Source organism: Anguilla anguilla, chromosome 2 (genome assembly GCF_013347855.1).
Source record: "Anguilla anguilla isolate fAngAng1 chromosome 2, fAngAng1.pri, whole genome shotgun sequence".
Classification (NCBI taxonomy): domain Eukaryota; kingdom Metazoa; phylum Chordata; class Actinopteri; order Anguilliformes; family Anguillidae; genus Anguilla; species Anguilla anguilla.
In genome coordinates this window covers 35,611,124-35,623,954 of record NC_049202.1, presented here as the reverse complement: position 1 = coordinate 35,623,954, position 12,831 = coordinate 35,611,124, and the positions used below count along the sequence as shown (strand labels likewise).

General features: G+C 38.7%; 1 protein-coding gene across 1 annotated transcript; it reads left to right on the top strand.

Annotated features, from left to right (window-relative positions):
• Positions 1-1,361: 1,361 nt before the first annotated feature.
• psme3 (proteasome activator subunit 3) lies at positions 1,362-12,373 on the top strand. The gene is made up of 11 exons (XM_035407222.1): positions 1,362-1,534; positions 3,044-3,076; positions 3,166-3,228; positions 3,888-3,992; positions 4,422-4,476; positions 4,885-5,003; positions 6,877-6,945; positions 8,205-8,272; positions 8,360-8,414; positions 9,422-9,508; positions 9,881-12,373. Exons 1-11 carry the CDS (start codon positions 1,493-1,495, stop codon positions 9,959-9,961), a joined length of 777 nt encoding a protein of 258 aa, XP_035263113.1. The 5' UTR covers positions 1,362-1,492; the 3' UTR covers positions 9,962-12,373.
• Positions 12,374-12,831: the final 458 nt, after the last annotated feature.

Sequence of the window (12,831 nt, the reverse complement as noted above, 5' to 3'; positions counted from 1 at the left end):
TTAATCAGTTGAATATTATAGTTTGTTGAAAATTACAACCAAAAACAAAAACAAAGACACCAGTGCTTCTGTGAAGAAAACAGTGCTTGGATACAACTGTTCATATCAGTTCATATTCAGTTTCTTGCTATGTGAACCTGCAAGTATTGCAAATTATTTTGTATTATTGGAGTATATATGGACAACTTTCACTCTTCCCACTAGATAGCAATCAACTTATGCAATTCAAATCCAACAGAATTTGTGGGTTTGTGCTGTTATCCAGCTAACTCAGTAATCCTGCCTTGTGAAACACTCCCCTGTTCTGATTTTTTTTTTATCCTGGCAGGATACAATATCTGACAATGCTAATTTGACCCCACCTTCAATATCACAAAATATAATGTAGGTGATCATTCCAAAGATAGATGTAAAAGGGAGGCGGCACAAAAAGAGTAAGCAATTTGATCTATTATGGCTTATTTCTCTCCTTTGCTTCAATAAAATGTGTTTTAAGCATAGTGAATAGTAACATAGGACAACCTTTTCCATTAGGCTAATGTACTTGATTTTAAAAATATATAATATCTGGTGATTTCCCTTTAACAGTTGACAAAAGGCATTGTGTGTTGAAGGCTTTTCTGGCTTTCTCCAAACATAAACCCAGACTCATCAGATTTTTTCTATTGCTCAGGGATCCTGATTTAGTGCATCTTACAACAGGTTACACATCATTGACCATTAATCTTGTATAGAGGTGGTTTTTGAATAGTGGCCCTGCCATAAATACCAGCTTTGTGAAGCTTCTCCATACATACACATTCATATATGTCTATCTGTCTGTCGGTATGTATGTCTGTCTGTATGTATGTGTGTGTGTGTATGGAGGAGCTTCACAAAGCTGGTATTTATAGCAGGGCCAACGTAGCTGGCAGCTATGTAGCAGATATTTGTAAGGACTGGTATTTGTCTGACTATTTAAATGAAAATATGATTTTAATTTACCTTTATCATAGTTTAATTTGAATAGTGCGACCTATACCAGTCCTAACAAATATCTGTTACATAGCTGCAGCTATCCTATTTTTGCACTGAAATGTTTAGCTGTAGCTTACAACAATGGCCAGTTTACTCCGTCATTCATCTAATTTCTATGTGGAACGGATCTAATAAGTTCTCAAAAAAACCCGAGCCATTCCTAGCCAGTGATGCCAAATTAAGATTTTGCCATGCGACATAATTTATACATTTTTCCAGAACAAATTTTATTATTTCTATGATACTCGAATAAAAAAACACAACACAAACAGAACCATATTTTTAAAGTTAGGGAATCCATCCAGGACATTTTTTCTTATTTTGTCGCACATTACATACGTCATCTCTTGCTTCTCAAGCACAGAACTCTCAAGTGAAACCTTGTGGCTGATAGGAGCTGAAACGAAAAGCCACACGGTTAGACTTCCCAGCTGTAAAAATACTTCGAAACCGTCCGGATTTGTCACAGAATAGAATGTCTTCACTTCTCAAGGTGGACAATGAGATCAAAACCAAGGTAACAAATCAAAATGTTCAGATACCGAAGCCAGACGTGGACTGGCATTTCGTCAGAAATTTGAGCATCAAGGCCGGAGAATCCAGGTTGCTAGTTGCTTTAGTTAGCTAGCATTAGCCTGTGTAATCCACGTTTGGAGCTGATTTAGCTTTCCCGCGCGATACTATGCATGAAGCTAGCTAGTATTAAACGCTTCTTTCATTTTAGAAGAATGAAATTGACGTACGTTTCAGTCATATAACTTGCTTAGTTAGCTACACACGATTTCCCCTCAGGGCACTTGACTCGTCATGGTTCCGTCTCCAACCTAGCTACCACTATATTACTAGCTTGCAGGCTACCTTCTTGTCCGCATTGGTACCGGTGAGGGGATGTTAACATCGTGCTGTGCCTCCTCATGACTAAACCAGTACTAGTAGTGCTGCCAATGATCTAACCGCATTATATACTGTCTCTGCTTTACTACGGTTAAAATAGTGTGTATGGGTAGCTATCTATAAGGTAGTCTCGCGCATGCACCTTGAATTCAACTTATTGCTAGCCTCATAGCAGGCTGCTCATTTTGGCACGTGCCAAAGATTTTGCGAAATAACGTTAACTCATGTTAATTTACCCGACGTTAGCTCTTCTCTGTGTACGCCGACACAGTTTTGCTTATTTTGGTTAGCCAATTGGAGAGAAAAAACTATTTTCAAAAATGACAGTTGAGTTAGTTAATTAGCTACAATTCACATCCGAATCGTGTTGTCTAACTAATGGATATTGTTGTCTAACTAAATAACCAAGTGTCGCAGACTGTTCTCACTTCGACTCGTTAAGTAACTGGTTAGACTAGCTAACTGTCCGGCAACCTGGAGTGATGCCCTACCCGTCAATTAGACGAACGTTAGTGGTTAAAATTTTCCTCTCAAAATATATTCGGCACTGATGTAGCTAGCTAACATAAGCGATACATAATGGTGACGTTAGTGCCTTTGAGTGTGTATCGCTTGCAGAAATGGCGAATTTGACAGTAGGTTGACTAACGCTAGTCTAGCTAGGTAGCCTATTTTACTTTCCCTTCCAAATTGACGAGCAGCAACGGGTCACTTAAAATGGCACCGTAGTTTATTGTAAATCTAGTCATCCAGTTGCTTATTTAGCATCATCTATTTATACAGAACGTTAGCTATCTTAAACGTTAAATTATAAGCCCGTAGTTGCGTTAATTGACAATGGCTGAACATTTAGTAACGCAAACATACATATAGAAAGCTAGCTGACTTTCGTCCTGTTCATCAGACAGTTTGGTCTGGCTAATTTGTTGTGCATTTGGAAGTGTTGTAACAACTCAAAAACGGACTTTAATTTTGTCAGCATGGGATTGCATAAAAGGAACCTGAATGCCTTTAATTCTCTGAAAAGTTCAATTAAGTCAGTGTATCATGTCTGTATTCTCTGATAGCGGTGCACGTCGAATTAGTATGTGCACATCACGATAAGGCAGCGTTTTTTTTTGTGTCTGTGCAGGTTGATGCTTTCAGGGAACGGATCACAGGAGAGGTGAGAGCAATTTGGCTTCTTTGCATAAATAAATAAGTCTGGGTCTTTTGTCCAGTCTTATCTTTGTGTAATTTTATTTTTAATTTTAGGCAGAAGATTTGGTTGCAAATTTTTTCCCGAAGAAGTTATTAGAACTCGATCATTTCCTCAAGGTAAGCTACATTTTTTTCCTCTCAAGTAAAATGTTCTTTGAAATGGTCATATTTGAGTATGAGCATTGTGACTAACCCATTAAGGTGTAATCTCACAAATACTGATTAGAATGTTCTTAACTGAATATTCTAATGCGAATGTAACAGTTGCTACTGGACATTGAAAGCAACAGGGTTCTAGACACTGACGTAGAATTTTGAAGAAAAAAAAAACACCCTAAAAACCTACACTTCAAAGGGCTCCTAAGGTGGCTTACCTAAAATAATAAATCACGTAAAGTAGGTGATTTGTATTTGTCAGATATACAAATCACCTACTTTTGAGTGCTGTTTACTAGTGTCTGTTTCTGGTCCACACAAGCCACCACTTTATTTATTTTTTTGTCATTTTAATTGTTTTTACCGACTCAAGAATAACGGTAAAGCGCGGTGTACTTGTTCAGTCATAACCGAAATGTCAAATCTTCAATTTTATCAATTTTAAAAGGTGAAGCCAGAGGTCTGTCAAGGCATTTGGGGTGTTCTTTCTATTTCTCAATTTTTGCTTTGGCTACGGAGGATTATGCATTTCCCTTTATAAAATCGAGACACAAGGACCACTTTTAACAGCACTTTTATGTAAGCAGCCCTGTTTACTGTGAAATTTCACACTGTTGCAGGACCCGATCTTAAACATCCATGAGCTGAAAGATATCCACTCAGAGATCAACTTGACAGTGCCGGACCCTATTCTTCTCACGAACAGCCATGATGGGCTGGAGGGGGTGAGTCTGCTAAATGTTATCTCAACTGAACCTTTCCCAGGACTAAATGGTATTTAAAAAATTGTGTTTTTCATGACAGGAGTGTAGTGTGATTTCTGGATGGAGGAAGGTGCATAAGTGATTACTTTAAAAATAAATAAATCTAAATCTAAAAAGTTGCTGAGAAGAAAGTAGAGGGCATTGTTAAGTGATCATTTGGAACATGTGAGTGCAAAAAAAAGCACATGGGAGCATAAACAATGTAATTAGCTGGAATATTGATGTCAGGGACCATTATTCAGAATACTCTGAATGTGTTTGCAGTGTGTTACTGAATACTTGGTAAGGAAGTGGGCTGTTGTTGCGATAAATATGGCATCTTTGTACTAGCATGTGTGTTCATCAGTAAAAACAAGATTTATGGCTAATTAGCCGCTGTTTGCATCACAGCAAAATGCCAAGAAGAGGAAGCTGGAAGATGCTGCAAGTGAGGACAATTGTCAAGGTGAGTTTTCTTGTGATGAATTTAGCTTTGTAGAGCACTATTTAATATTTACATATTAAAATGCCAATCCTTCATTTTTCAGTTGTGGTGGATTTGGTGATTCATATGATGACACAACAGTTTGGTGGTCACAACAGTTTGTTTTCATACTCTCTATCTCAGCAGTGCTTTTGAAACAAAGATACATGTTATACCCTTCACTATTAAAGAGATCCTCACATAGGTTGGTTCATCTGTATGTAATAGTGTGTTTAAGAAGGAATTCTATGCCTTTAGAGTTTTTCATCATCTTATTTTTATGGGGTTTTAATTGAGTGGACATGGGTCTCCTGGCCTGACAATTACATACTCCATGCAGTTCCTTGATGAAGCTTATCCTGTCTCTATTCTCCTCTTCCTCACACTCAGTTGCTGGCACAAAGGTCTTCGTCATGCCAGGTGGGATGATGAAGAGCAACAACAAGCTGGTGGACCTTATTGAGAAAGTCAAGCCGGAGATCAGGACGCTGATCGAGAAATGCAACACGGTAGGCCCTCCTCGCTCACTACGTGCCTCATGCTTAAGCTAGGTGTATACTTGATATGAAGGTGAACTCAAAACTAAACCACAGATTAAAGACCCAAGAATCTGGTACACTTCATCAGACTGTCTGGGGCACCACACGCACACACACACTCACGAGTGCAGGCACACGGTTAACAACTATTGGTATCAATGGCAATAGTTTGGCTAAGAAAATAATGTCAAGCCCCATTTCCATTTTGATCCTCATTATTCAGTCATAGTAAATACTAATTAAGCTCGCCAGAAATGAACAATGCACACACAACAATGAGGCCTGCCAAATCGCACAGATTTTTCTTTGCCCTTTACTGTGTCCAAGTGTGACTTCAGGTGACAAGCACACACAGCATTAACGTTACGCGTACAAGCGCAAGCACAAGTTTTGTTTTCGTAAGGCAGAGTAGATAGGCAAGTTCTGAAACAACCTTTCACATCATTATGACGATCATCATGAAGCAGCTGGAAATGACAAAAATAAAAAGGTGGTTTTATACGCTTTAATCGCCTGATCGTCGATACGGCTCGCGCAGCCCTCCTTCCAGGTGTTCCTTTAAAGGGCAGCCATGCGGCGGCAGGCTGAGAGGTTTCCCTGCTGGTGTCGCTCCCAACGTGTTTCCACAAACGTCTCCGCACAGGGTGTTTGCAAGGGCGTGTCCCATGTTTTCAATGAAACGGTGAGAGCTTTGTTCAAAACGGACAGTTAACTAGTATTTTACATTACAAATTCTTTTTCAGACTATTGTAATGTGCAGATTAAATACAATGAAATACCATTGAGGACGGTATTGAAAAACCACATACTTTTGCGTGAATTCATATAGGTATACCAAAAAAAGCCCTGAGGAAACAAATTAACATTGCATTGTTGTGCCTTCACATTTTGGCTGCTTGATATGTTGGCAGACTCATATCTTGGCTTTAACAGCAGTAATTATTAATACAACATAGTAATAGTTACTGCTGTTATTTGTTGATGTATTGACAGCGTTATCAAATTCTAATGTTAGCTATTCTTACTTTATGCAACCAGCGTTTTAATAATAAAAAAACGGAATTATGAAGTTTGCAGTCGGTAGGAAATTGTAATCACTTCAAGTGTAAAGTACAGTCACACATGTTGCAGCTCTGCCTGCCCAAACTTATTCAGTTTGACAACCACAGAACTGTATAATATATTAGTTTTGTAGTGATCACAGATGGACCAGGGTTCAGTGACCCTCCGATTACCTCATATGAGTGGAGTTGGTAGTGCCCTCTATCTGTGGCTATAATTTGTTTTTTCACATCAAATGCAGAAAACTAGAATGGCTGTGATGAAGAAGCCGAAACTTAAGCAGAGGATGGTTTAGAAGTCTCTTTATTTTATTTAGTGCTGTTAGGGTTCCCTTAAAAAGGTCACAATACTGTCCCATGTCCTTAAGGTTTCTAGCTGCCGTTTATGACTCCATCGATTTGCAGCAGTGGAATTGATGAAAGACTGAAGAGAGAGAGGTGCAATATGGTGGTTAGGTCACTCAAAATTGCACCTTGCAGTGTTGTAAAAAAAGAAAATAAAGAGTAGATGGTTTATTTATCCGCTCCATAAGATGAGGAGACGGGATGGAGACTAATATGCTATTTTCATGAAATGAAAGATTAGTTTTCCCACAAGGCAATGTGGCCACCCAGGCGATATTTTTCCAGGAGGGATGTGCACACTGCACTGGCCAATGTGGCAAACTGCTTTTATAGCATCTCCCTCTTGTATACAGTTATGTCTCCTCTAATTGAAAAGGTCTTGTGGTCTCTTGTTCTTACTCTGCCTTTCTCCTTTTGTTCTCTGTACTATGCTACAGGTCAAAATGTGGGTCCAGTTGCTAATCCCAAGAATAGAAGACGGCAACAACTTTGGTGTTTCAATTCAGGTAAGCCTTCATTTATGTGCCTTTTAAAGTTTATTGTGAACTTGCGGTATTTCTGTCTTGAATATAATTAAGTAAAATAAGGAAATTTAAATGTTGCTTGCAGGCAAAAAAAAAAGATTTTTTTAAACAAATACAGATGTGGTCACTTAGCTTGGTTAGTTTTAAAACCCTGTAGAGGGTACAAAAGTCACTAATTAAAAAAGAGTGAACTAAATCCATAATACCAGTATAAATATACAAAGTATCAAAGTCATAGCCCTCATAAATTGTCTGTGGACAGCCATTAGCTTTGTTTACATGCCACTCGCAAACATAAGCATAATTCAGACAAAGAGAATTGGGCATCATGGTTGTTCCCGCTTTAAAGTTCCACGTTTATATTTCTGGTCTTCCTGGTTCTTGATTCTGCTTTTACACATGTGGAGACATGGTGTACATCACATCCCTGTACAATTATTCGCTGTTTACTGCTCAAAACCAAGCAGATTGCTCAATTTTGGAAACCTAACTTTATTTTAAAGGCAAATGCTAGCAACATATACTACACATCCCAGGCAGTACTCAGTAAACAATTGCCCACATTCATGTAATTGTATTTTTACAATTGAAACAAATTAAGTCCATTGTGATGCAATGGGAGGAAGGGGGGAGGGTGTAACTGATCCAGTAATCCTGTGGCAGAATAAATTTGCTTTTCACCAAACAACCAAATTACATGTAAAAGGCAGAGTGGTGCAGGACCTTTCATAAAGGAGCTGATGAGAAGTTATATAAAGGAATATATAAAGTGATGGGGAAGTTCCTAGCCTAAGATACAGTGAACCAAACATCCCCTTTAAAGCAAAAAAAGATGGAAACAAACATACTTGTGAAGGGGATACACATCCTCATGTAAAGGTTGTAAAATCAGTTGTTCCTTAATAAGGGAACTTCATATTCATTTGCGACAATGGAAATATTCTGCAATATCCATTTTTTTTTCTTAAACACTGCTTTCCAGTGCAAATATTTTGACTGTGCTGAGTAATACTTGGTATGAAAGAGAAGCATTGTTCATTGGGTTTGGGTCTACCAGACTGGAGCAACATTGTCTCAAATTGGCAACATTGTGCATGCTTCGTGTGAAAGTTGCCGCTGGGATTCTGCAAATTGACTCTTGCCTCCATTTGAAAGGGTGGTGTCTTTTTGGGTTAATTAGAGGGCCAGCTGTTCTGATTATTGCCATTCCTGAGTCACTGTAATTTTTTTTTAACCTGCAGGAGGAGACAGTAGCAGAGCTAAGGACAGTGGAAGGGGAAGCGGCGTCTTACCTGGACCAGATATCTAGGTACGGTCCTTCACCACATCCATACCAGTGAAGGCACAGGTACAAGCCCAAAAGCTAACACCCTGTCTTCTTCCCCTGTTCACTCAGATACTACATCACAAGGGCAAAACTGGTTTCCAAAATTGCCAAGTACCCACATGTGGTAAGTGTGAATATTAGAAGCACATATGTGTGCGTGTATTCTGTTCTTTGTTGTCTGGTGACGCCAGAGTCTGTTCAGGCTTCATTGCTGAGTTATAAAAGGTTATTAACTGCTGGTGAGTTCGCTTGGTTCAGATTGCTTAATGAATGTGGCATTGGTTTGTTGAATGCTAGGTAGCTCTTATTTACTGACAAACATCACAATAGCAGTCATACTTGGTAATTAGCATACATTGATCCAATTCCAGAGAATTATTTGCTCTGCTACCCATGTCTGTGAAGCCCAAGAATTCAAAAAAGCTATATTGTTGGACTGTTGCTAACATACGTAGGATAACATGCGTAACATACTTTGGGTTAAAGTTATTTAGATACCTAATATTTAATGTATGTACTACATAAGCATGAATTTTAGCACAGTCAAACAATCTGACCTCTTTATTGATAGATTAATTTCCTCTGGCAGGTGTTTAAACAAATCTCCCTTATTCATTCTTTTATAATACATTTTCATTAAATTTGTGAATTAAATACTTTTAATGGGAAGCTTATTAAAATTGGTGTAGCTTCCTGGCAATTATATCATATCTATAACTGCAATAAGCTAGCTAATGTAGGCCAACAAGCTTCACATTTATCAATAAGCTTACATGCAAAGAAATGTCAATATGACAGCCAAGCCAAAATACACAACTTTGTTTTGATTGAGCACCAAATGCACTGGAGTAGTCAAAGTAATATTAGTCAAAGTAGCTGACCATTTAAGAATAATACTGTAAAATCTGGGGCAACTATTGGGGTTTATTATAATGCAGAAATGTGATTTGTCCGCTAACTGGTCTTATTATATATATATAAATGACTGAATAAGTAGGGCCCCTTCAGGTAGCATGTTCAGTCAGGCTGTAGGTCACAGCTTTCAGGTATGTCATCCACTGTTAAGGGCAATTCATATTTAAGGGTAACTGTTAATGCCTTGCCCCCTCAGTATGTTATGTCTGCTTCCAGGAGGACTATCGGCGCACAGTGACTGAGATTGACGAGAAAGAATACATTAGCCTGAAGATCATCGTTTCAGAGCTGAGGAATCAATACGTGAGTCTGCGCCTGTCTCGTCTCGACCTGTCCTGTCATTACGTTTTGAGCTTTTGAAGAGGTGATAAAGCCATGATAATTTATTCTTATCGTATTAACTTAACCACCCATTGCTCAGACTACATTCCTGGCTCTGTGGAATTGGAGTTATTATTTGAGTTTCTGAAGGTTTCTGAAAAGCCTCCAGTGCTTATTAGACACCTCCACATTTAAGGCGAGTTATAAGGCCAACGTTAGAATGGCAACCATAGATCTTTTGCTTCTCCTGAACACAAAATAAAACTTGTTCCATGGCACAAGCTATCACTGAAATTACTCTGCAGACAATGAACCGAGTCATTGTCTCAATGCAACTGAACCGTTGCGTCGCAGGTCACGTTACACGACATGATTCTGAAGAACATCGAGAAGATCAAGAGGCCGCGGAGCAGCAATGCCGACGCGCTGTACTAGGACCCCCAGGAAACGTCTCATCCACTCCCATTCCAGCCCCAGCGCCCCCACCCTCCCCCTCCCCCTCCACAGTGCTGTCTACATGGCTGGAGCCCTGGTTCGGTTCTGGTGAAGCGGACTGCTACGACCGGGTCAAAATGGACCGTCATGTGACAAAACCACATGAAATAATAAAGCTTTTTATGTTAGTATTTCAAAGTTTATCGCCATTTTAAACCTCATTGAGGATACTTCAAGTTCCAAGTGGCAGAGCAGGCCTTATTCTGGCCCAATGCAAGGTAAATGTTAAATTGCATCCCCCAGAGAAGTTCTCTCACAAAAAAAAAGACCATTTTTTGATTTGTGAAACAATACTAACAATGAAGTTAAGTCTAAATGCTGGATTTTCCTCTATTTTTGGTCAAGCAGGCTTGAATCAGACAGAATTTATCAGTTTATCTCCTGCATTGCAGAGGTCAGAAGCACGTAGGGCAGTTTACTGCATTTCGTCAGACTGATCCTGTTGACATTTTACTCTCTTTGGTTGGCAGTCTGCGAAGGGACATAGCTATTCAATTTTCTTTGAGAGAGAGAGAGAATTTTTAAAGTCCATTTAGCTCTTAGTTAATGAAACATGCAGTGTTCTCGTTTTGTTTTCCATTGTCCTTTGGTGTTTGTGCGTGTTTTGACTGACATTTGATGTCTAGTACAATTCTCAAATAAGGAAAACTTCCAGAAAGAAAAGGTAAATGAAACTCCTGTTTTGAGCAATCATTAACTTGAATGTAAGGCCGAAGTTTGTGGCTGCGTTGGGACAATGTGATGTGTGAAGGAAAGGAAATGCCAAATGTTAGGAACCACAATTGGGTTAGAATTAAATGGTGGTGAGATTTTGATCTCGCTTCTGGAAAAGTCCGTTTTTTTTTCCTCCCTCCCATTACTTACTCCCACATTCACGGCAACATTCATTCCCTAAAAGAAGCTGCATTGTTAAGGTCCTCAAAAGCATGTGTTTTGTTCACATAACTATTATTTTACTGAATAAAATATTATTTTTAAAATCATTTGTAAATTTAATCCTCCCACCCAAAAAGTTCTTATTTTATTGTGGTCAAGGTGAAGGAGATAAAGAAGCGTCCAGCTTCATTGGAGTGCCCAAACTTGACCAGTGAATCATGTGCACATCACCAAGAATTAGATAAGTTTGCTCACTCGAGGGGAAAAAGTCTCTGTCCATACATAATTGTTGCCTTAAAGGGCAAGTTATTCAGGAGCAGAACCATGTACGAAGTCTGTTTACATAATGACATCTGTATACATTTTTATTTAATGAGCATTTTACAGTCTTGTCACTGAAATGGTCATTCCAGAGACACTCTTTTCTGAACTCTCCCACACTGTCAGACTGGGTTCAATATGAATTTTTTTTTTTTTTTTAATGAGTCAATGACATTCATGTAATATGAAGAGGTAAAAGGAATGGGTCTTTGCTGAAATGGTAAACAGTTTCCCTCCTCTAGATCTGTGCAATTCATATTCATATTCCCCTGTGTGCAGATATTTTAAAACTACTCAATTGTGTGTCTGTGGTGAGCTGTTCCCAGCTTTCCACCCGTTTCAGGCTGTGCGTTCTTGGCTGACTGCCATTCCGATCTATGATGGTTCAGGTTATTCATTTCCCTTGCAATACCTAACATTACAATTTGATGATAATATAGAACATTATCTTGGGCGTCTCTTGACAGACTTGGCTAAGGAATGAATTTGTACGGTTTCTAGAAATGGGAACGGTTTCTAGGTTTCCTGAACGGCAGAATGGGGGAAACTGATCTGATAGACACTGAATTATTGACTGGGTTAAGAGCGTTTGGTTCAGGTTGGGTCACTGAAATGCGTGATCTTAGCTCTACCAGTATACTGGTTCTCAAAGCCTCATTTTAAAATTAGCGGTAGCTCTGAGTCTCAAGAAAACTCATCATCTCCCGATAATTTATTCACTTTCAAGGTGGTCATGCTGGCGAAATGCGAACATTTAGAATTCAGAATCATTGTTTCCATTTCATATTTCTGACATACTGTGTATTTATTTTCATTGCCATTTGACTTTCAGTTACTGGTTTAGTGGTGGAAAGGCAATTGCATGATCAGTAGCCTAAAAATGAAAGAATGTAATGAATTCAGGATTACCGGTTTCTGAATAATACTTGGGGTCCTGGGAAACACACTAAAAGTACTGACAGCATGGGCACCCCCTTTGCAGAGTTCTTTTTATCTGTCTTTGAATGGACTGCACCAGGCAAGCTATGTATGAGAATTTAAATCTGTTAAAGAAAGATGAGTTATGTAAGCTGTTGCCCGGAGTAATGAAAATCGTTTTGTGCTAAACGTGTATTTTGCCCAGAGATTGGAGAAAAAAAAAATGTCTCAACTGGATTAAGTGATCAGACTGTATCCTTTAAAGATCTCAGTGCATTTAAAAGGACCGGTTTAAATTAAACTACATGTGAGAAAAGATCACTGGGACAACTTGCAATTATGATGTTATATTTAAAGGACAGCAGAATATGCAAGTACAGCTTAATGTCACAGAATGACAAATGAGTGTATTGAACAGTGAATTAGAGCTGAATAATTCAATAATTTATCCTGACCAGTTACATTTTTATCTAGCTAAAATTTGTATAGCAATTGCCATACATTACTATAATTTCTTAGGCACTTAATTCATAAATTTGACATCAGTGAAATGGTTTTTATGGCCCATTCCCCGTGCTTGTACAGAACAAAGGAGTTTCCTGAGGTTATGTCTTTGTCTTCTGTCGACATACAGAGTGTACCCCTCAAATCATTATTTTTCATTGTTTTCTTGACATTTTTGAGCCCTCTTCTCA